At 36.3% G+C, this 25,058-nt stretch overlaps 1 protein-coding gene across 1 annotated transcript; it reads right to left on the bottom strand.

Moving 5' to 3' along the window:
• Nucleotides 1–733: 733 nt before the first annotated feature.
• On the bottom strand, nt 734–5,534 carry LOC149778456 (uncharacterized). The gene is made up of 2 exons (XM_089939295.1): nt 3,600–5,534; nt 734–2,961 (listed from the first exon to the last, which is right to left on the bottom strand). The coding sequence occupies exon 1, from the start codon at nt 5,413–5,415 to the stop codon at nt 4,111–4,113; it is 1,305 nt and encodes a 434-aa protein (XP_089795421.1). The 5' UTR covers nt 5,416–5,534; the 3' UTR covers nt 734–2,961; nt 3,600–4,110.
• Between the last annotated feature and the right edge of the window lie 19,524 nt (nt 5,535–25,058).

The raw sequence follows: 25,058 nt of genomic DNA, 5'->3' as shown, positions 1-25,058 counted from the left end.
AAAACTAGGAGCCCAGGACTCCCATTTTGGTAAAAACACGAGTCCCACATACATACATACATACACACATACACACACATACATATGGGATTTACAAATTTTAAGCTGAAAAAATGAAGTTGCCCTTGGGAAATCTGAGCTTGACCCAAACATAGTATTCCTTCAAAAGTAAAAAGCAAACAGATAAAATATGGGATATTCTAAGGAAATTCCATTTTTGCCGAGGTAAGATACTGTACTCATCGCATCAACCACAACAATGAAAGACAGACTATAATAATTGATATATACTCACAACTGATGGATTTGTGAACACTTATTTAATCCACTGAATACATAATTTATGATCTAGTCACACTGAAATAGTGACATGCATCAAAATAATTGACAAGCATGGTTTTGAAATTAAGAAAACTTATTTGTATCCATTTTATTGTCTGCCAAGCTGTATGTATTGGTCTCCTGTAATTTTCACATAAACAATAGCTGATAAACACTGCCAGGTGCAATATATTCAGTACATCGATCAAACAAAATCCTTCAAGCAATTAATAATTAGGGTGTCTTTTATTTCCAAACATACATGAAATCTCATGGGTTATTAACAGTTAACACCTTGTTGGCAAGCTTGCAAACTGCCCGAGGCTAGGCTAGGACCTGGAAGTCGGTGAATCCCAGATACATACAAATATCACGATTAAAATGTAACTGACAAATTAAAATAGAAATGATATATATTTATTCCTTTATTTGTCAAAACTTTCTTAAAGTAATAAATACTCATATCAATTGTGGGAGTAAATACAAGACTGACCTTGATACTGACTACAAGATGGAAATGACATACAATAAAGAAACCATGACAAAGTATGAAACAGAAGAATGCAGTACATACAACAAATAAAGGTTCTGATATATGTACTGTGACAAGATCAGAGGGAATAAAACTTGCAGAACATAAAGCATTTCAAATGAAACATTATCTTTATCTCCCTCTCTTTACAAGTCTTTTTGATTCCTTGGAAATGGAAGTTTTCCAGGACAAGTGCACTCGTAAATCCTACCTACCTACCCAACAACCTATGTACAATAACATACAAATACTTAGTGGTCAAGCTAGACTTGAATTTTAGGGAGAAGTGACTTCTCCTTTGGACAGAACAGGGTGAAGTGGGTAAATAGCAAGACACGCTATATCTATCTATCTACCTATCTATCTATCTATATTTATATATGTTTTAATACAAATAATACTATCATACAGGTTATAGAATTATAATTTGAAACCGGGTCTGCGGGTAATTGGCACCCATCGCCTTGTGAGCACACACGAGACCTTATTCTCTCATGACTAAGCACACATCACTGTGCTTATATAATTCATTATATATGTATGTATGTATGTATGTATGTATGTATGTATGTATGTATGTATGTATGTATGTGTGTGTGTGTGTGTTGTTTTCATTCTTTTATTTTAATTATGTCGTCTATTTCCCATATTTGCACTTAACACTGGTTTTAAGCAACACTGTATTTGCAAGTTCTATCTCTATTATAAACACATCTGGTGCATGTTTAAAAACTATCATATTCATATTTAGTGCATTTTGGCAATGTAAGAAAAGAGAATAACTAAAGCTATACATTGTAATGAATTTTAACTGAGTAACTAGATTACAGTATTGCAATTGCAAGTTAGTACAAATGCTTAATCAACTACCCTCAGTCAAGAATTTTTCTTTTTACTTTAAGAAAGTTCACTATAAATTGGCAGTTGAAAAGATTTATAAACTTGTTTGAAATGACCCTTGTACCATGTACATTACAGTAAATGCACACATCTTTATCATCATACTGTTCATTCTTATTTCTTTCTTGTCGCTAAAACTTTACCGAAACTGTTCATAGACAGCACACTGAAGAATTAGTCAGTATATGAATGAAATGAACCTTTTCTTTCACCCGAATCAACACAGCCAACGTGTGAGCACATCCATTTTTAGAAAGAGGGGTTTTCTTAACGTAACCACTCACTTTATAGCTTTGTTACAACAGTCCATTGATAGGATTGCTGATATAAGGTTTAATTATTTGTCTACGTATTTGGTGTAACATTAGGCATCAATTAAATAGTATTTGCTTTTCTGTTGCTTTTATGTTGTATTTTCATAAAAATGAGTGAACTCAGAATACAACCTTGACCAAACAGCATGTCTCAAATTCCACAACATATCATTAACCCTAGTCCGAGTTTCCTCTTACCCTTGCCACCCCATTTTTGATATCTGGACTTTTATGTTGGGGTGTACACCCCAACATAAATGTCCAAATATAAAAAATGGGGTGACATGGGTTGGAGGAAACTTGGACTATGTTAACCTATATGTTTCTGACCTACATAATTGCATTTTGTAGCTATATCTTCAATAACATAATATTTAGACTCTGCTTCCAATGAATTGTATATTTTCCTGAACATATCTGCCCAATTGTTTATGAAAAGTGACAATCTAATAAAGTGGTACTTCCCAGAAACAGTGATGTCTGCCATTATTTCCTCATACCACACATGCACTCATGGTTCCAAATTCATTTTTATGAAGAAAATTATGTACATGCAGCAGTTAAAATATTCATGTTACCAATTCTATTCTTAAAACATAAATTGCTATTTGCATAAGTTTAAGTTTCGAAACACAAGTTTCTATGTTTTTATCGTCAAAAGGTAACTTGCAGAAATCATGCAGTAATAGTTCCTAACTTATTCAGGAAAGGGTTAACTGTCAATCAGCTATCAAAACACATGCCTGTTAATGTGCAGGAGTTTGTTTGTCAGCGCAACTGATATCAACTCCAATTATTTGATGGTTTGAAACCTCCATTTCACCCTGAGATATAACACTGAACTTACCTAGCCAAGGCGAAGGAGCATCTCAAAAGGATGGCCATCCAATGTTCCTATAAAAAAAAGCATAGGACCAAGTCATTTTCACTTTCCTAACAGAAAAAGAAGTATACATTTTTTAGGCAACGTAGTCGCACACTTCGCCTGGTTGCATGACCCCTGCTAAAGGGTAAAAAAAAACAAACATCTGATTTAGAGAAAGACATGCAAACTTAACTTTCAAAAGCATGTACAATGGGAAATGTACATCACAGTGAATTTTCTGTACAATTGTGATACTAACACTGAGATTATGCAATCATCTAGTTTGGTGATTCTGGCATAAATAGTACGTTTGAGAATTAACCAAAGTCAGTAACACATGAAATATAGGTCACACTGAACTACTTTTGTGTAAGGGTATAGAACTCCTCAAAATGCATCCTCTCACTATGAGTCCAGGTATGATAGCATGATACAGGGTGCAAAGAAAACCTATCTACTAATGAGCTAACCACAAAAACTTAACTTAAGCCAGCAGAATGTAAAATGAAGGTCTTTTCAGACTGTCACAGTAGCAGAGATGCATACAATCATTCAATTCTAGTTTGATGATTCATCGATGAACAGAGCTGGAAAATACATCAAAGACAAAATGTAACCCAAGTCAGTGAAGCAGAAAATATGGGTCAGATAAGAGAGTAGTACTTACAAAAAATGATACATCCCCTGATCAGTTTCATGATTCCAGGCATAACAGTATATGGACAGTGTGCAAAAAACCCTTACTAAATGAAAAACATTAGCAAGAATGGATATTGTCCATGTACGGTATGTACAAAGTTTATCCCTCTGCCGCCTCTCCAAGGTGTAGGTGCTATGAAACCAAATCCAAACTGTTGTCTAGGATTTAGGAAGAAAGAATGGTTAAGACACAGTGAGGCTGTTCATATATATGCTTTTATCTGTGCAGATAAAGTCACCAGGAATTTTGTTCAAAAATCTCTAGTTTTAGATGACTGGGGGCCAATAAAATGCATTCAGTACATTATTTATGCTGTTTACAGTATAAATAATCAAAAACCAATTTTGTTAAGGTTAAGCTGATTGTAACTGTTAAATACAAGCAATTACATCATGGGATAAGAAAATACACAACTCTAGTCTTTGTGACAGTTGTGAAGCTCTAACAGATGAAAAACATCAAAATCTTAACAACTGCTTCAAACATACACATTCATGATAGTTTTAATTTTTTGACGACAAAGTGGGCAAACTCTTCTATTCACCACTCTGTGTCTAGCAATCTGATTTCCACACTCAACACACAAACACATGTGTTTACATGGCAATATTAGGACTGATTTGTTTCTGTCCTGGCATACAACACACTTCCTTCTTTCCCGTTCCCTCTCTACTTCTTGCTCCAGATCTTTCATATTTGAAACATTTTCCCTAGAAGGTGTTTCTGACCGTCTTAAGTTATAATAGCCATTCACAGGAGCTGGTAGTTCAATATTAATTTCACTCATTTCACTTTCACTTCTAGCAGTGTCATCATCATCATCTTCATCATCATCATCACTGTCTTCATTTTCATCCATGTCCGAATCTGTCTCAGTTTCACTTCCTTCCTCTTCTTCCGTGAATTCCTCTCCCTCCCCAAAACTTTCGTTTGATTCCACTTCAAATTCATCATCCGAGAACTCCATAGTTGTCTCATCAACCGGAAATGCAAAATTTCTGTCAGTTGTTGATGATGAAAACAGATATGAAAATGGAGATATCATTCCTCTTGAACCAAGAATATTACAGATTCCTTTCATAAAAATAAAAATGCAAATACAGATCACAATCCCTATATATGTCTCTTTGGGAATGTTGAGCAAATCAGCTATCAAAAAGTGGTACAATCTTTCAATTACTTCACTGCATATCCTTCTCACAAATACATCAATTTCATCAACCATGAAATTAAACTTCTCATATATCCAAAACAGTCCTTCCCATACAAAAATGACAACATCCTTTCCTAAGTTACCAATGGTTGTAAAACCACCACATAACGAATTTGAAAATTCTTTAACCGAGACAACAATATAATCCCATGTTCCCATGCCATTCTCAGCTAGACTATATGCTGATATTTTAATCGTTTCTGCTGTCCATTTTCCTCCTGTCCACAAGAAGTACACGACTGCCTCTAATGCATGCAGTAACAGACTCGCAAGACTGAATGATAGTACGATTAATTTCCACAGAAGGAATAGCAAAGCTCTCGTTAGAACGAATACTTCTTGGAGAAAATCTTCCAGACACTGTATGACTGTGACAATGAATCTGAGAGTGAACACTAGCACAACATACAGACAGTTACACGTCGACCATAGGCAGTTCAGCACGGAAGAGACTACTTCATAGTTTACGTTGAACATGCCTGCTAGCCCATGCTTCAAATACACAGCCCCCGAGACTGTGTAGGAATATATAGTGCTACAGGCATACGCAAAAAATGATGTAAACGCCATATCAATTTACAAGACAGCACAATTTGTCAAACGAAAACTGCGGCTCACACATTTCGATAACAAAATCACGAAAATCTGTTGATTATCGCGGTGGCTTCCAATTCGTTGAGTTAGGTAAATATTCGATGTATTCCGAATGCTGTGTCAAAAGAAAATATTTAACGGTGGAGAAACAGAATTATGAGTAAAGCTTACTATCTAACGAGTTCAATTTAAATTTAAATTTAATTGTAAAGCCATCAGAACAAATTTTATTTAGTTAAATTTGACTAAAGTCTCTATGTTGCTAAACTTTTACTAATATGTTACTCGTTAATGTTTACAGTCACATATTATCATTCCAAGGTTATGATCTTAAAACGAAAGTAACAAAAGTCTTACCATTTTATGTCCATTACATATAACTGTTTTGTATAATTGGCAAGTTTGAGGTGGTCACTGAATATATTTCTTTTCACATTGAATATGTTCTAAACTGGATTGGAAGGTACACAAATTTCAAAGATGCATTTTTCAGACGCGAAATTCAGAGCATCAAGCGGCTGCAGAAACTGAAGAGCCAACGTGAATTAATTGTGGCTACGAACATATGTGAAATCGTTAAATACTGATGGTGTGTAATAAGAGGAATTAGGAGGTAAAATATAAAATAATATACATAATGTTTTTGATCTGCTGTGGATTTTTGGCCATACTCCTGACTTGCATCATAGTACCCCCAGTATGGTATGTATTGCAAGCTGTGCTTCGACTACTGGTCAAATCGGATCTACTTTTCCACGCACTGAACCTCACTTGGGAGGCTGTTTGTATCAGTGCAAGGATAATTGGATATTTGTTTAATTTAACTTATGCTATAATCCCATCAGTGTATTCAAACATAATTAAGTTCACACGATATATGTATAGAATTGGATCATTCCTTTTCAACAGTTTTGGAATTGTTGGATTGACGGTGGGAATTTTCATGGTAATAATATGCATAATTAATTTGTTGGATATGTTCTTTGGCTTAAGAAATCCAGCCGATCGGATTATTCAACAAGAACATGAAAATCATCATGACAATAACAATCAAGGACAAAGACAAGTTGAAAATGCTGCCAGCTTGAAGAGAAGATTTCGTATTCAGCAAGATGGAGAGCATGCTATGCTGCCAAGAAACGAACATGAACAAGTTGGATTTAAGGAAAAAGAGTGGGTACAACATGATGGTGATGGTCTGTGTGGAGTTTGCTTTGAGAGAGCCAGAGACACAGCATTGTTTCCATGCGGACATACACAAGTGTGTGCTGTTTGTGTTGCTGTCATAAGGGAGAGCACTAATAAGTGCCCAATTTGTCTTTCAGGGATAAGGGACCATAAACACATATATTTATAAAGTAATATTACTATATCTTATTAATTTTAATAGACACTTATATGGCCAGGTAAATGTACATATATCATCTTGAAGAAATTTTGTCTAGCAACTTTTCCTCAGGAGAAATTATCAGTATGTCATGTGTATGTGTAATTGCAGTTTAAAATGCATTTATCTAAAACATGCAAATGTTCAGTTCATGGCAGTTTGTTGTATATTTCTTGTTGAGATTTAATGTTGATTGAATGGCACATCAACACAATCCTGGATGTATGGTACCAATTAAAAGTTTATTTTTAAAAGAATAAAGAGTAAAATTGCAACATTAAAAAATAGGAGATCAGAGAGCAGACTATGGTTCATTAATCAGGTTTTGTTGCTAAGTAACCTAGATTGTATTTTCAATATTGTTCGCAATTTTGTCAAATATTACAAAATATTTTTCATCATTTGATCTCTAAAATGCTTATGCTAAATGTACAGGTTAGTTATACTGAATTAAGTAAAAAATAATAACATAATTCTTTTTGTATGTATTTCACCTGATTGGTTTTGCCAAGTTAAGATATGGGATTGACTGTATTATGGTTAAGATATGAGATTGACTGTATTAACCATTATGGTTAAGATATGGGATTAACTATATTATGGAGAAGACCATTCCATCTGTCACTTTAGGTTTGAGACTTTTGCTGCTTCATGAATTGATTTACATAGTAGATGTACATTATGTTTCCATTTGTGCATAATTATGACTGGTAATTTTTTTCATGTTTTATTAAGTGGTTAAAAGGATTTTTAAGTAAGGAAACTGAAGTAACTGCACTGAATTTGTATTTGCATTACTGTGCAGCTTCACCCCCTCCCCCAAATTCAAAAGAATCGTTGAATACATCTGAATTAACATGGTGGGGTCACATTTCAGTGTGCATACATATAAGTACTGAGTAAGTTCACGTCTCTCAAAATCAAACTTGCCAGCTTCCACTTCATTTATCCACAAGGTAATTATTATTGAAAAAGTTTATTGTGTGAACATAATATGGTTACTATAAATATGTTATCATCAATTTTTGGAAATCTTAAACCTGAAGAATTCAATTAAAACAAACATTAAAATTCCGGACTTTGTTCTATGTCTGCTTGTTATTTTATGCAGGTTCAGGTCTAGCTCTCAGCGAAAATGGGTATGTGAGACAACTTGGCAGTAGCTTACGATGGATCAGTAATACTTCCAATGCTTATCTATATGAAATGAATATATCCAATAAGTGCCACCTTGTGCAGTGGGGCCTGGTGGCTTTGGGTTTTAGCCACCTTATAATTGCTAAGTTGGGGTCAAGTTTCTCTATTATAGCATTCAGCAACCAATGTCTCCATGTTTGCCTAATCTGTGTATTGATTGTCACTATATAATTTCTTGTGTTTTATTTGGAGGTGGTTCATATGCTATGTGTACCTAAGATATGGTATTCCCACTACTGAATGCATTGCCGTTGGACAAATGTTCACAAACACGACCATTGCAGGAGGAGCAGGATAAGCCTTCCTAGCTGACATGTGACTCATTATATGCACACAGGCATTACCAACCCCAGGCGGTTGATCTCCAACTTGTCTCATACCCGCCATTCCAGTGCTTCTGCCTCTCTCTAGACTGGTGAATGTTCCACTTTATATGCCTGAAGCACAGAGATGAAGGAAAACATCCACTCACACACCACATACAAGACCCTAACATAGTAAAGATGTATCGTGTGGATCTAAAACAAATGCTCTCTCCACTTTTACATACAAACACACTATACTAACTGTTATGTATATTGAATTTAATTCTTTGTTTGTTAGTTTTTAAAAATTTTATTATTTCATTACATGTTTTGTCCTGTAACATTGTATGCTGGACTTGACCTTGTGCAAAACATAGTTCATTTCCGCTTGATCCAAGTTAACTTTTTTTGTTTTATTCATTGTAAACAACTAACACATAGCTAAATTGTTCTCTCTGTATATGGGCTTAATATCAGGATCATTATTAATATAAGAAGTAAATATGTTTATTTGGGTCAAAGTTTTGGAGTTTGCTATGCGAATTATACATAATCCAGGTTATTGTTTTATAAACATCAGAATCATTACAGAAGGTTATTTTCCATTAGGTAATGATTTTTTTAGAAAAAGCTAATTGTGACCTGAGGTCAAGTAGAGAACTAGATAATGTTGTGATTGAGAGGACTTGGTCATTTGTGCTTTAACATCTAGCACTTTCCAGTTGTATTATGTTGTGACCATTTGGGCTGAATTTTTTTTTCTTTGAATTATTGAATTCAAGTGTTTATTTTCTCTGGAAATACAAAAGTGCTCTGATAAAATTCTTGGAAAAAGACATTCAGTGGAGTTTATACTGAATTGAAACCTGGAATTATATTACTGTGGTTCATCAACACTCTATAAGCTATAACATACATGTCATCGCCTTCAATTTGAATTTCGTAAGGACTTGTACTGAGTTTTATTTGGGACTTGAAACTACTAGGACTTGTTTCAGTAATTTCTTGTATTATTTTGGGATTTAATTTGCAATAACGTAAATTATTTTTTCTCATTTTCACTTTGATGGGAATTGAATTATATGTTTGTTAAATTTTACAACGCTTGTTGTCTTTCACTACATTTCCTAGCTAAGGACAAAAGATAACTATAATGTTCACATAACCATCTTTCTACTTTATCATCATTTCAAGCATACTCTCTTATCAAAATAAGTTACTAAATGTTGTAAGGGATATCCAAGACTGCGCTGATAAAGAAAATCCACAAAACTGAATTTGTTTCTTATAATCTCACATTACTGAATCGAGTCGATACAGCATTTCTTCTCATAAAGTCAATGATGTCATCTTCCAAAGGAGGCAGTCCATAAAAATCAAAATAGTCCACACTGTGGTCATTGGGAAAGTAGACGGCTACCAAATGGGTCCCTGGTTGAGGTCTGTCATTGGTGTTGATGACAGGTTTGAATGTCTAGGATTGTGATGAGGAAGTTCATCTTGAACATACAAGATATGATTCCAAGATGCTGTGTGCGAACTGTGTGTCAGATGGTAATGAAATTCCCAGTATCCATGTTTTCTTTCACAGGTAATAATAAGTCATCAATTCAGTCATTTTTCTTTGAAATTGTCTGTCAAGTAAATAGCTCTACACTTTGTTGCCATATTATGGAAGAGAGTTTCAATGCATTGGAACTCCAGAAAAGTCAAAGGAGGGGAGGAATAGTCATGCAAGTCATTATACCACTGATGCAAGACTTTCTCTTCCTAAATGAGACACCAGGCGTCATCCTGATACTCTACCCAGTTTTTCTTTTTGGCCCATCATCATGCATTTGTCATGTTGAATCTGACTGAGATGATTGTTTTGACATACATAATAATATTTGTGGGTCAACACTGTAAGAGGGATAATATTCTTCCACAGCTTTCTAATAGTCCGGACTCATTTCTCTCAACTGTTGATTTCCAGAGTATTGTCAAATTTTGTATACAAGATGATGTTCACCATGTTGTCATCCAGAGGTTAAGCAAACTGAAGTTCCACATGAAGTTGGCCGGATTATATAGGGTGGAAATGTTCCTCATCGCTGCCTTAGTCAGAAGTGAATTCAAAAGCCCACAAAGCATAACCTCCTGCATAATCCTCTTAAGAAATGCTATAATTGGTACCTAACTGTAAGATGGATTCATACAGGGATAAGTAAGCTCTAAAGTAATTGTTCTTGTCAAAGTTAGGTTGGAAGTGTCTGGTACACAACATCTTGCCATCTCCACTGGCTTCTATCTTGGACATGTTGAAGTGTTCAAGTGGAAAGGATTTTCAGTGGTGGTTCCATTGAAGGCTGAATTCTTGACAAAGCCAGTATTAAACGCTTGGATAACTGTCCTTGAAAATAGATCATCTTCAATTTTGGACCTGAGTCCAGCAGCAATGGTGAAGATTTCATTTCCACTAATCATATCAGATACTTGGCAGTCGTCCTGTTCAGAGTGTGCCTAATGTCATTTCCCACTTTAGGTAACACTTCTACACAGTTCACGTAGAGTCAGGCTTCTTGCATGACAGTTTTGTACTCATTAGCATCAGCTAATGTTTTGATTCAGTCTTAGGTGGAGTGAGTATGTGGTTTGGATTTTTTTCCGAACCCGTGACCTCCCACATCCAAGGCAGACGTTCTAACCAGTTAGGCCTCTGGAGCGGCATAGTCTCAGGTGGACAGGCACTCCATTCAGCAAATACTTGTCTTGCAACCACATGTCCAAATGCAAACCATTCATCAGTTCTAAACTGCGACTTCTTTCATTTTGCTTTGACGGTCATTATATCCCATATTGTGAGGGTCTTTAGCTTTTTTCAGGGCTATATCATCGAACTTGCTTGATGTGTCAGGTTTCCAGACCATGCAAGCATCCAAATGCATGTTCTTGGCTACATTTCTGTACGTCAAGAGATTTTCTAAGTACACTCGGTAATGGTATGTATCCATGCAGCTACTGACCAGTTTGTTATTCAGGTACAAATCCACAATGAATGCATGAAATTGTTGACAGGAGTGACTTTGTTGTTGACCTCTAGATTGGTGCCCTCTGAATTGACCAGTTTGACTTTCAAGTACAAGTAATTGCTATTCAGATCAATATAATCTTCAGTCTGTCCTTTGCTTTCAAATTTGATAGGGGTTGAGGCCATCACAAATGAGATGAATGAAATTCTATCCATTAGGATTTGTGCATCGTCATCATGGTGGGTGGCATAGCAAACGGATCCAGTTCTGATTTTAAACATTTGCAGATATCTCAAGAATGGAATATTTTCCCCAGATCTCCTTTTATACCAATGTTGACACTGTTTGAAGTATGGCTTACTGACAGCTAATGAGGATGTACAAATTCATGGTAAACATGATATGTGTTTCAACCCTCATCATAAGCAGCATAGCAGAATCCATTTTGAAAGGAATAAGTTGCACTAATGGCGTGACTGTGTTACCCACCATGTTATACTTCACATCGGAGTACACAAACATCAATTTCGTTCCTTTGTTTAACTGGGTAGGGGATTTAAAATGCTTGAAAAAATGCTTGTTGCTTTTAATGGCATTTTTGGTGCCCTGAGTGGTTACTCCAACCAACCTAACATACAACTCATGACAAAAAGTTATGGAGAAAGTTTTGTCTTTTGAAAAATACCAGATGGTGAGAAATTTTATGGTGCTTGATCTTGACAAGTTTTTTATGTTTGGCCAGGGCTTGGCTAAACTGAACATTTAACATGGAAGCAATATTGCCACCATCTGCTGAGCATTAAAATTCTGATAGTGTAAGTAGTTAAATGAGGATTGGTAGCTGATGGTCTTTTGAATTCGTACATCACTGTATCATTTTGTCCAACTGTTCTTTCACAATACACCACATCTGCAGGGATTGCATTGTTGATCTTGAAGAAAAGAACTCTGAGAATGAGCTTCTGCTGTCCTTAATGGCATGATGACTTGCAAAGTGTTGATCCATGAATCAAACTTAGAGATATCCTTTCCAATGCACTTTCCCTTTTTTGACTAGACATTTGCATACTTTATGGGTTCTTTGAATGATGTTTACATTTCGTCTTCTATTTTGGTAATTCGTCGTAACTTGGGCAAGTAGAAGTTTCTTTCTAACACTTGCTCCATTCATGTCTTCCATTTTATAGATGGAAGGATGGTGTCCACGTACTCGTCCAGTGACATGAAACAATTCAGTGGTCCACTTCGGTAAATAGCCTTTGTTGAAGGTGTGTTTGGTTTTTCCAATGTGCAGCCAATCTCCAGTTGTCAGCAGTCCACATTTCTTAGAGGCAGTAGGGGACGTTTCAAACAAAATGCTACAATATGGTCACTTCATTGTCAGGAATCACTTCTTCAGAGGTGTAGCAGATGCTATGACGGTAAGATTAATTTTAAGCTTTGATCAGACTCAGTAAGACATCAATGTTTTTGAGGGTGTGTTGATGTGTCAAATATTTCCACATAGGTTGTTTTTTTTTATGTGCGTTGAAAACGTTCCTTGAAACTGGCTTTGGTTCCTGTATTCTTGTTAGTGAAATAATGGATGTCTCTTTTCTTCAGTTCTTTTTGGAAAGTTTCGAAATTCATTGCCTTTGTCTGTTTGCCATCGTAGAGGGATCGCTTTGTTACGACACCAGTTTTAAGGCTCACACTAACTCGAAACTTGTTTTGGAAGTCAAAGGCATGACCCAGGCATATTTGGAAAAGATGTAGATGACACATAACAAATATTTGTAACCACGATTGTGTGAGGCTAAATGAGAGACATTGGCTAAGTTGGGTTGCTATTGATGACTGATGCCCTCCACTTTGGTTCAACTTCTGGAAAATTTTCGTTGAATGGTACTCTTACATTCACGAGGCTTGGAAGCTGCTTAGTATATCCGACGTGCTCCAGGAGTAGGTCCCGAGGTTGGTGGTGGTAAAGTGATCACTTTTTTCTTGCTTTCTTTTTTCGCTTCTGGTTTCCCTTCTTTCTTTTTTTCTTCTGCTGAAAAAAAGGGTTGACATCCATCTTTTTAACCCAAGCTATGAGTTTTTCTCGCCGGGAATGATGGAAGATGTCAACAAAGATGCTGCTATCTTACTAGGGATGGGAGCAGACAACATTTGAAAGACTTCTTGTGTGTCGTCTTCTTCTGGCATCCATGTGGATGCATGTGTCTTGGTCACTGGGGGTGGGTGGGTGGTGCTGATTGGCTTTTCATCATGTCCTTGAAATCCTTTAGAGTCAGTGGTGGGTTTTAAATCAACAAGTAAATGGGCAGGAGGTCCTTGAGTGGCATCATGTATGATAAGTAAACCAAGGACTTTGTCAGCCAAGGAGTTCCTAACTGTCTGGCTATCACTTGTACTTGAGATTTATCTCTGGGGCTTTTAAACAAAACCAATTAATGAGCATCAAGACATGGTACTATGGGCTTAACTTGTTGAAATAAATCTTGGGAAATGTAAATGATACTGGCATTATGATGATGCCTTTTGCATGTAAACCAAAGTTTGATTTTTTTCATCGTCTTCTCCTGTTGATGATGGACAGATGTATTTAACTCATGTCAGACACAATCCCATTGTCTTCATGAGGAATGCCTTCCACAAAAACGATGAATTCTCCTTGACTGTCTTGAAGGAGGTTGTAAGCTGAATGCCACTTTTTGTAACACTCCCGATGCATTGGGGTGGACGATCTATTACACGAGTTTTGTGCTCGATCAAACATTTGACGAATTTCTTTTACCTGAGCCAAATGGTTAATTAGATTACTAACATGCAAAGCAAAAGGATCAAAGTGCACTACAAGCAAGCCACTGTACAATATTGTCGATGAATGTGTGGTGTCTAGGGACAGGTTCAAATGTTCTTTGAGTCTCTACACCATACACATCTTTTTCCTCCCAGAATGGCTGTTCATTTGTGTCAATGTCAACAATGTTCCTGCTGTCCTGAATTTGATTTTCTTCTATGTTAGGTTTTTCTAACACTTTTTCCAACACAAATCATTGGCATAGTGAGCCACTTCATGTGTTCACGCATCAAAGCCAACACTTTTCCAGTCAAGTACATCTTTCCAGTTGTGGTGTAAGTCACAAGATACACACATCTTTTGTAAGAAACCAAAGTTGATAAAGCTTCATGAATCTTTTTTTCTTCTCACGCAGACATTGAGAAGTATCAATATGAAAGCACAAGACTTTTAAGAGAATGAGTCTCTCATGCACATTTAAAGGAGCAACCATGGTGTCTTTGCAGGTACTGTTCATAGACATAGAGTGAAAAAAGGTCATGATGTCTCTGCAAGAACTGTTCGTAAATAGTCCACAAGGAATCTGATGTCAAACGAAATGCCAGAGATGTAGTTACTAACACACACATCATATTGCATGTCCAAAATTTAAAGGAAACAGTTCTTGTAAAAAGTTTTGTGTAATCTTCCAAGGTCTGAATCCTGTCATTGACTTCCTCTGCAGAATCTGTTGCAACATTACTGATAAAGATCGTGGCATGACAGCTAACTTTTTTACCCATGTCAGGCAGATTCTGCATGTCGTTAATTATTCACAGTGTCTTTCATTTTGGAGGTAATAAATGTACTTTTTGCACAGGGTGGTAGACACACTGCATCATGTTGACAATGGAAACCAGTAAAGAGGCAAGAAGGAGGACAGTTATGAGTGGCATCGATTTCACATCCGTACGGTCGTACATGCATAGCATCACTTTCTATTGTGGTCGTAGTAGAGAAGTTGCCATGTGCTGAATCGATGATGTTGCAGGGTACAGCATCAATGCAACTGCACAACATTGTACTCAAGTTTATCTTTGAACTGGAACCTCTTGTTTGCTAGTGTCTGTATGAAATAATTCATCTTTTTTCTAGCTGTGTGTTTCTCTTCATAATGAAGTGTCAGTCTTGGGAGTCTTTCCATTTATAAACTGGACAATATATCTGTCCATACAGTAAAGTGAGGTGGTTTGGAATTTGCACTCACTTCTGGTAGATGATTTGATACGTTTTTCTCAAATGGTGACTGATGATTTCATAAGTTGGTAACCATACAATTTTGTACGGCTCATAGGTACTTATCCTAAAGTATTGATACTATCCAGACTAATGCTTCTTTCAGCACACCAAAGTTGACTTGTTCAGTGATTCAGCATCAATCCCTTCACTTTGCAGTTGGTATGCAATTCTCCTAGTTTGTCTTGGTATTCGTAGCTGTACTTTTTATGACCGGCCCTACCAAAACTTAAAATCTTGTTTTCAGGGTGCTCATCCATCCGTGCCCCTAAATGATCTCCTTAGATGTCTGGGTAAGGGTGATGAGAGCAATGACGCAGCTATCTGTGTCAAAGTATATAGCACAATTTTCTAACAGTTATATGGCTTTATACAATTTTAAGCATGCATGGGCTGTTACATAGGCAGCAATGATTACATTTCCAAATTCGTCAGCCAGTACAAACTCTGGTTCTCCTTCGTAATTCACTAGGATCAAATCTCTACCAACCATGTCCATGTGTTTCAAAATATTTTCTTTTGTTGTAAATCATGTTGTAGTAGCAGTAGGGCTCTGCCAAGTACTCTGTCTTGGGTTAATACGAACGTTGTGCCATTTTTCCCCCACAAGAAATTCAACATGACTTTGGCAAACAAGTGTCTTCTTTTTTTTTTGTTTTGTTTTGGTCTAAAGTTATCCCTTCCTTGGAATGGTACTCCTCCTTAAAGTTGTCATGGTCTTTGGGTGTCTCGCACCATAAATGATAGCCACTGGCTTCTTGCCTGAGTTTCAAAGAGGCATCAACGTAGCTTGAGATAATGACTTTCTGCATGTCATTGTCCATTTGGTATCTTTCTGTCTTGGGAAAGTTTGTAAATTTCGTACACTTCTAATACCTGGTATCCCAGTTCCATAATGCGAAACAATTCCACGCTGACCCACATTCCACTCAAAGCACGTTCTTCCTGGGTGCGTTGACAAGGTTGTTCTTGGTTACATGTTTCGGCACAGGTATGACACAAAGGAAACGTCAGCTTTCTTGGCAAAGGTAAGGAAAGACTGGATGGTACAAGTAGGTGGGAGACAAGACGTTGTATTTGATCGAGCCTTCATATTTATTTTTGACGAATGTTTTTTATGTTGATCTGTCTACATTTGTCTATATCCTGTTGGAAAATGACAATATTTGCACACCCAAGGATACAGCGAATACACTTCTAGGTATCTAATTTCTTCTCCTTTCTCCTCATGCGCATGGTACAGCATGCATGTGGCATTGGTTCATCTTCCATATAAACTGAGATGTGGGTCTAGAAGGTCCACCATATTCTAACTTTACACTATGCACTTAAGCTCGGGATCAGTTTTCAAATGTTGATTGTATTCGTGCTCCCACATTTCATTCACTTGGTATCCTTGCTCTTCTAATTTCAGACATTGTTGGTAAGTTTTCTCATACAAATTTTTCATGGTGTTGCCTAAGAATATCGTTTCTTGTCTCATGTTGAGGATAACATTTGTGAAATAAGCATCACTTATGTTCGTAGGTGATCTTGGGGTCTTCTAAGTCCCAGCCATCCATCAAATATTTTATAATGGTCTTTTCGCCTCCTAAATTTCAGGCATGTTGGATCCATGTTTCTTCCTTTTTGCACAAGTAATGCAACTATTGCTCAGCTTTGGTCGTGAATCGACGGTTGATCAGTTTGAGGGAATGTGACAGCTAGGGTGTTCATGGGAATGAATCAGTTGTTGTACACTAAGGAGCAAGCTATAGTGATGGTACAGGCTTCCTTCAAAGGATCAATTCCTCCACGCTCAATAAACAGTTGTCAAAATTTTCCACAACAACACCATAAAATGTCCATGTCAGATTGACATTACTTTAACATATTTTCCTGAAAGTAGAGGGGATACAAAACGTGACAGCAAAACCAAGCATTAAAAGCTTATCAATGTTCGGTGCGGATATAACCAAAGAACTCAAGAAATCTTTAAACTGTACTTGTCCCACTTTCTTATAGATGATTTTGGCTCCATTCATGTTGACTTGGTGACATTTGGTGCCTTGTTTTAAACAGTATTTTAGAAGGAATTGTTCATCATATCCCGAGAAATTGTGAACCATCACTGTAGCAAAACGATGTTCAAGATCCATCGGGTGAAATGGGGAAGCATGTTAGGTGCTTGAAAGATTTTTTCACATCCTCCTGGAATCTTGCTACAGTGGGGACAATGAAAAAAAGATACACTTTTCTGCATCAGCTCCCTTTCTAAGGGGATACATGGGTCATGAAAGTAGTTATCATGACACTATATCAGTGACGTGAAATTGGTCATTGGATTGCTGAACATGTTGAATCATATCAATGACTTTGCAAGGTGTCAATTCTGCCTGGCTGCTAAACTCGATAAAGACGGTTCGTACTAAATGGAGAGTCTCAAACAATCGTCTTTTTGGCTTGGCATGGCCATTACGATGTCTTTAACAAGGTATCCCACAAATCGGTGATGGAACTTTCTGCATTCTCATGCAGTACTTTGGATTTGAAATCGTTAAACTTCATTGTATAAGTGTAAGCCGTGGTTCAACATTTTCTGGAGGAGTGTTTGACATGGAAGGTGTTGATTCAGGCTTGCTCATCTCATCTTCATTGATTTGAGCCAAGACTTCGTCTCGTGTGTGAGGTTATATGTTACATCGTGGCCTCTTACTATCTTCTTCTCTCTCATTGAAATTTTGTGATCTTTTCATCTTGATTGCTAAATTTCATGTGACTAGGTTTTACACATAACGGACCCTTTATATAAGGCCAGTGCTTTGCACTGAGAGTATTCAATCAACTCTCAACCAGTCAAGATGGAAGAACCAATGCAGATTGAGATTCTGGTCAGAGCTTTGAGGGCATCAGATGAACGTTTACTTCAGATAAGACGACAGACTACTCATCATCCTTTCAAGATAAAAATCACAATACTTGCTATATCTGTCATAAGAAAGGCATTGGAGTAATGAATTTCCAAAATGTCAAAGCAAGACAGGAGTAAAGAAAGACAAAGGTTGAAACACCTTTGATCATTGTCAAGAGAAAGGACAGTAGTCATCAGAGTGCCTAAGAAAAAGAGAACCAATCAAAGAAACACGAGGAGGAGAGGGCTTAAAAGGATGAAGAACCATGCCTGGCCAGAAAGGCAAGAAAAGAAACAGAGGAAGATAAGAAACAGAGGAAGAAACTGTGTCAGTGAAGAAATTCAAAAGGAGTGAAAGAATAAAAATTGACTATGATGATGTGATGTGAAATGTTCATTGTGATTTTCAAAAGGAGAATGTATACCAAAAAGAAAAATATGTCTTTTGGTGTTGATTTTTAAAATAAGGACCTACAAGCACTCACACATGTCCATCATTAAAATATTATAGGAAAAGGGTTTAAGTTTTACTTGATTTGGCAATCTTTGAATAGTCTCTCTTTTCTAGAGAGGTGGTTGGCCCTGAAAAGGACCGTTGGGTGTTTGTTTGACAAACTCATGGGCTGGATGCAACAAGTTTGAACTGCCTTATACCCTTCATGGAATATTTGGTATGGGAAGGTCTCTTTCTCTTGGGTCCAGTTAAAAATGTCTCATAGATTTGTCTCCGATATTTTAACTCTGCCAAAATGTCTAGTAGTACCGTTAACATTTGACCGTCACCGTTCATTATTCGTACTTTCTCTTGTCTTCTTTAGTTTTCTTCTTTCCTCTTCTTGCTTTTGCTGTTGAATGACAAAGGCGCTAACTGCTTCTTTCTTCTGTTGTAAATATTTATATAATTCTTCCGTTTCTGTCTAAAATCTTTTAACTGAGGTAAGGAAGGTGAAGGTGGTGATGGTACTGGTACAAATTTTTGCAAAGAGGAAAAGAAATAGACTAAATTCCTATTGCAATCATTCTCTTCTGAAAGTATGAATGTGGTTGTTTTGGCAGCTGCCATGCCATTACTCCATGCATTCCTCACAGGCGCACCTGAATAACCGTCTTCTTAATTTCCACCATGCTTAAACTATGTTGCATCGTTTCAATGTTGATGGACGCTAGCATAACTATATATTGCATGTGGCGTCACATGCAGCTTTCTTCTGGTTGTAAAAGAGACTTCATACTCTGTCTGAATTTTGCAAAGCCACTTTGTGAAACATGTCAATCCATTTAAATCATACCTTAGACTACCAGTACCAGTGGCTCACTTCATGGATTCACCAGTTCTCATGACAAGATGTGGTCACACTTTGATGTATGTGAAATGATCATGGGCTATCACAAAGATATTACAGATACAGCTACTTGGAAGAGAATTATTTATATGGAGAGGCAATACTGTTTAAAGAGGATCTTGATGTGAGACTAAGTTTAAGGAAGAGAAGAAGACCAGTGCGATGTCCATATGTTAACTGTCTTTGGTTAACAAACCACAACGGCCCTTTTCACGGCCGCTCATTTGCCTCGACAAGATCTAATCTTTGACTCTTGCCTTCCCCCTACAAATTTTATTTTCTTCTGCTGTATAAGTGTTTGCTTGTCTATGTTTTGTTTGCCGCCACAAATCCTTTGGTCCCCTAAAACCCTATGGTCACATTTAACAGATGATTTCCCAATCTTATCTAGATTAGCGCATACTGAGGTCAACTCGAACACTGTTACTAAATTCCTGTCTGCCTGAGGTCAGCCACTTGTAACACTGTTACCTTTTGACTCTATAAACCCTTTTGACCCATTGAACCCACAAGTGTCATTCCCATGTTAATTTTTTGTATGACCCCTAAGTGCCTTTTGAACTTTCGAATACTGAGAATCAATTGACCCTAAAGAGCCCCTATTACTACTGATGTAATAATTTACATAGAGCTCGATATATTTACCTGCTTGATTCAAGTTCAGGCTGAAGATGCCATGTTTCTGCACCACTGGTCTCGCGATTTATTTCTTGTCGTGCAGCCAAATAGTTTTATTCATAGTGATAGCATATACATACTATGTATACATGTATTCTCAAAAACAAAAACTTAACATAGAGAGAGGTCATTATTTCGTGCTTAAGAATGATGGATTGGGAAGCCTGGAAACAATATTTTGAGACATCTTCAAAGTAATGAGAGGTCTATAATTGAATTAAAGAGGTCTAATTCATCTAAAGCCGTCAACAATTCATTTATACATTTTGCTGAACTAGTGCCAAATTAGAGAGGTCTCTATTCTATTAGAGAACTCTCATTAATTTGTAGAGGTCCCCAGTTGAATTTGAGAAGTCTACAATTTAAAAATAGATGTCAAAAATTATTAATTTAGGTCCTTAAGTGAATTAGTAGAGGTCTCTTACTGCAATAGAGACCTCTCTAAAAGATTAGAGAGGTCTGTTTTTAATCGAAATTTTTTAAAAATGCCGCTCATTAATATCAACCCTGATAGCAAGTTTGCTATAAATGTGCAGTAAGAGGAAGGAATAAATTACACATTTGATGTGGTTAAATACATTAATACATGTTTAGACAGACTTTACGATATAAATTTAAACCAGTTTGAAATAATAGAGATAAAATTTATGTAAAAGGTTCAATCTGAAGTAACACGTGGCTACTCTGGTTATGAAGTAGCTGTTTTTATCTCGCCTGCAAAAGCACAGTACGATGTAGTGGTCACATTTTGGGTGGCGACAGCAAGGACATGTTTATGTTTTGTGGTACAGTTTGTGAAACAGAAAGTCACATACTTATCTCTTACATCAGGGGCTTAATTTAAGTCAGGTACGTGCAACTTCCTCCAGCACATGGATGGATTATAGAATTTTTAATCAATGCCCTATGATGTAAAGCCAGGTCGCGGGTCAGATCCTGCCCGTGGGTTGATGATTTCACATGCCTGATTTAATATTATAAAGTAATTATGTTATATGCTATGAATTTCTTGCATCAAAGTGAACAAACTTAATTTTTGCATTTTAAGCTTTACAAAGTTACACACTTGCCACTCCAGTACTTTCATATGAAACTTTGGCATCTCACTATATATGTCAAGGTCGGACGGTTCTAATGAAATGGAAGAAATGTAACCACTCTAGAAACTGGTGAACATAAAATAGAGTATATATGGAGTTTGCTAACCATGATTGACTGATAATAAAAGTAAAATGTTAGTGAAAATAATCTTTTGCGAGTTTATCCTAATTGTAGCTGAAAAATTTAGAGACAATGTTTTAGTGATGGAAGTTCAGTTCTTTTACAGACTTGAGTTTGAAAAACTCGTTGCTGAACTTAGAACTATGACTCATTGGTGTGGAATTGAAAGCACAATTGATAACTGAAAAACGCAATTTAAATTTAAGATAATATATCTTGAGATATAAAATGTATAAGTTAATATGCTACAAATTCCTGTCTTGGCTGTCTCACCTGCTTAAGCAAAAAGCTTGTACAATGTTCAAGTTTTGCCTGGATTTATTTTAAAAATCACAAATCTTCCAGAACAGTATATTAAACTGAAATTTTAGGACATGGTTCGTACAAAAATCTCAGGACTAAATTTAAATTTTTTTCAAGGGTTTGAGTAAATTAACTTACCCACTTTAAATGTATAATTTGTAAACCTCTTTTACTGTATTTGTGCAGAGTTATCTTTCAAAATATAAAATAAAGTGTGACAAGTCTGTCTTGAAATATAAATGTCAACGTTATTAAACATTATAGTCAACAAAATTTACTGTCATTACTAATTTTCCAGTTGCATAGTTACTTTGTCGAATCACTGTATTTTATCTTAAAAGCTATGTCAAATCTCTACATTTTACTTAGTAAGGGATTCTACCATACTATTTAATTTTTCTTCCAGATTATTTAATTTCGGCATCTTACCTTTAGATCTTTTTCTAAGAGAGTTTGGTGAATTTTAGTTGCCTGTAACGTCTGCTTTCTTACTTAGTCTATCATAATTCACTTTGTGCGTGTGTGTGATTTTGATTTTTAATGTAGCTTTAGCAATTTTTCAGTCATATCGCTACGATGTCTGCAGTGTGGCCGTTATAGTGATGTCTAGCACTGGGGTATCATGCCGCAGACATGTAGCATGATGTCCCACCCAGTCACATTATCCTGACACGAGGCCGACCAGTCCTAACACTAACCTCTTAATGCTTAGCGCCAATCGAGGCAGCTGTTAGTACCATTTTTGTAAGTCTTTGGTATGACTTGGCCAGGGATCGAACCCACGACCTCCCGTATCCGAGGCAGACACTCTAACCACTAGGCCACTGGAGCTTTTCTTCACTATATATAGATTGATATTCAAATTTCTACTGCACGCAGATTCATTCTTCAGGCAATGATGATTAACAAACACTGGCATCATTTTAGAGCAACCTGACATGTTCACACAGTCTTCCAATCTAGTAGATAATATGGAGGGAGAAATTGTTATATGCCGACAACATTGAGAATTGTCGAGCTGAGAGAGAGATTGATGATTGTCGAATTGAGCTAAAGGTCTCTGATTGTATTAATTAAGAGATCTACCAATCAGAAGAAAAAAATATTGCAGGCAATACTTGGATTGGTGAGGTCACTAATATATAGAGCTCTCTAATTCAATTGTACAGATCTATAATTTGTTTGGATGGCTCTCTAAAAACTTAGAGAACTCAGTATTTAACTGAAATATGTTTTAAAAAATGGCTGCCTTTAGAAACACTGCTCTTTGCCAATACCTCCACCAGCAACTTCTTCCAGCTGCTGTTCCTCAAATAATTGTTCCGTATCTGGTCTATCAACTATCTTCTGACTCGACTTTCATAATATTTAACATTGAAAAATTCACTCTGCTCTTTGCCTATTGCTGGATGCATTTAAAATCTCTCCCGAAATATCCACTTGGCCTAACTGTCATGTTTATCCATATGTTGTCTTTAACTTTTGGTGCATGACTGAAGATTGCAATGAGATATATTTAGGTGTTTACAAGTTTTTAAATCAATCTCAATAATGAACCTGTTGACAAGTTTAGGGTAGTTTCCCATTAGATGGTAGAGACACAAGGGTTCTGTTGCAATGTGGATCCTAAATTTTCACATGTACAACAACAGGAAAATAGTGAATTAAAACAGCTATGATATGAATGGGAGCACTTGTTTCCTGATGTTCCAACACGAACAAATAAAATCTATCGTGGCCTAAATATTGCAGATTCTACACCTCTGAAACAGCAGGATGAGTCCTTCCAATGAAGAATAATTGGAAAAAAGAAACTCATTATTTGCTGAGAAATGATTTTATAGAACCAAGTAAAATTAACAGGAGTTCAACATGCCTTCTTGTGCCTAAACCAGATAAATGCATTCCACATGTGTACTGGCTATAAAAAAGACAACAGTGTCACCAAAACATATTAATTTCTGATGTCAAGAATTGACTGCATCGAGAATTGGAAAAGCAAAATGTCACCAAGTTTGATCTTTTAAAAGGATTGTGTCAAGAGCAAGAAGAAGTTTGACATCTGCAACTCAAGATGGGCTTTATTAGTATAAAGTGATATTCTTTGGAATGAAAAAGTGTCTAGCAACATTCCAACGTCTAATTAACCTCTTAACATCTGGTCTAGATAACTGTGATGTGTATATTGATGGCACAATCATCTAAAACGAGACCTGGTAAGATCACTCGGAAACCATTTGGAAATTCTATGCTCAACTTGCTAATGTAAATCTGATGGTTAATTGACCTGATAGCAAAGGCGTCAGAAGGGCAATCCTTGCTAACATTATCAAGATAGGGAAAATTTCATTATGGCATTTTTTAAATAATTTCCCAAACGTCTGAAACGCTATCCCAAGGGTACAGTTGGTCCAATACAATCTTCTTCTCAAATGACCATTTTCTTCTACATGTATAAGAATCATTAGCCCCATCTGGTGATTTCTTATCCATCCCATAAAATTTTACAAGAAGATCTAAGTCATAATATTCAATTGGAAGAAATGAGAGTGAATGAATTCACATATCAGAAGGCAGTGGAATCCTTAAGAAATCTCTTGTTCACATTTGCTGCAAGTTTTTCAGTGATTTCTGTTCTTATCTTGGTACTTTCAACTGAAGCATCTTGATGTCATCGTTTGACAACTTTGCATCCTTATACATAAAGTCAATACTGGTACTTTCAGCTTAAGTATCCTTGATGTCATTGTTTGACAACTTTGCATTCTTATACATAAAGTCAATACTGGTACTTTCAACTGAAGTATCCTTGATGTCATTGTTTGACAACTTTGCATCCTTATACATAAAGTCATTACTGCTACTTTCAACAGATGTATCCTTGATATCATTGTTTGACAACTTTGCATCCTTATACATAAAGTCAATACTGGTACTTTCAACAGATGTATCCTTGATATCATTGTTTGACAACTTTGCATCCTTATACATAAAGTCAATACTGGTACTTTCAACTGAAGTATCCTTGATGTCATTGTTTGACAACTTTGCATCCTTATACATAAAGTCAATACTGCTACTTTCAACAGATGTATCCTTGATATCATTGTTTGACAACTTTGCATCCTTATACATAAAGTCAATACTGCTACTTTCAACAGATGTATCCTTGATGTCATTGTTTGACAACTTTGCATCCTTATACATAAAGTCAATACTGCTAC

The sequence above is a fragment of the Sinohyriopsis cumingii genome, chromosome 17 (assembly GCF_028554795.1).
Source record: "Sinohyriopsis cumingii isolate HCF-2022 chromosome 17, ASM2855479v2, whole genome shotgun sequence".
Lineage (NCBI taxonomy): Eukaryota > Metazoa > Mollusca > Bivalvia > Unionida > Unionidae > Sinohyriopsis > Sinohyriopsis cumingii.
Note: the sequence above shows the minus strand (reverse complement) of the source record. Positions and strands in the feature narration are given on the sequence as shown.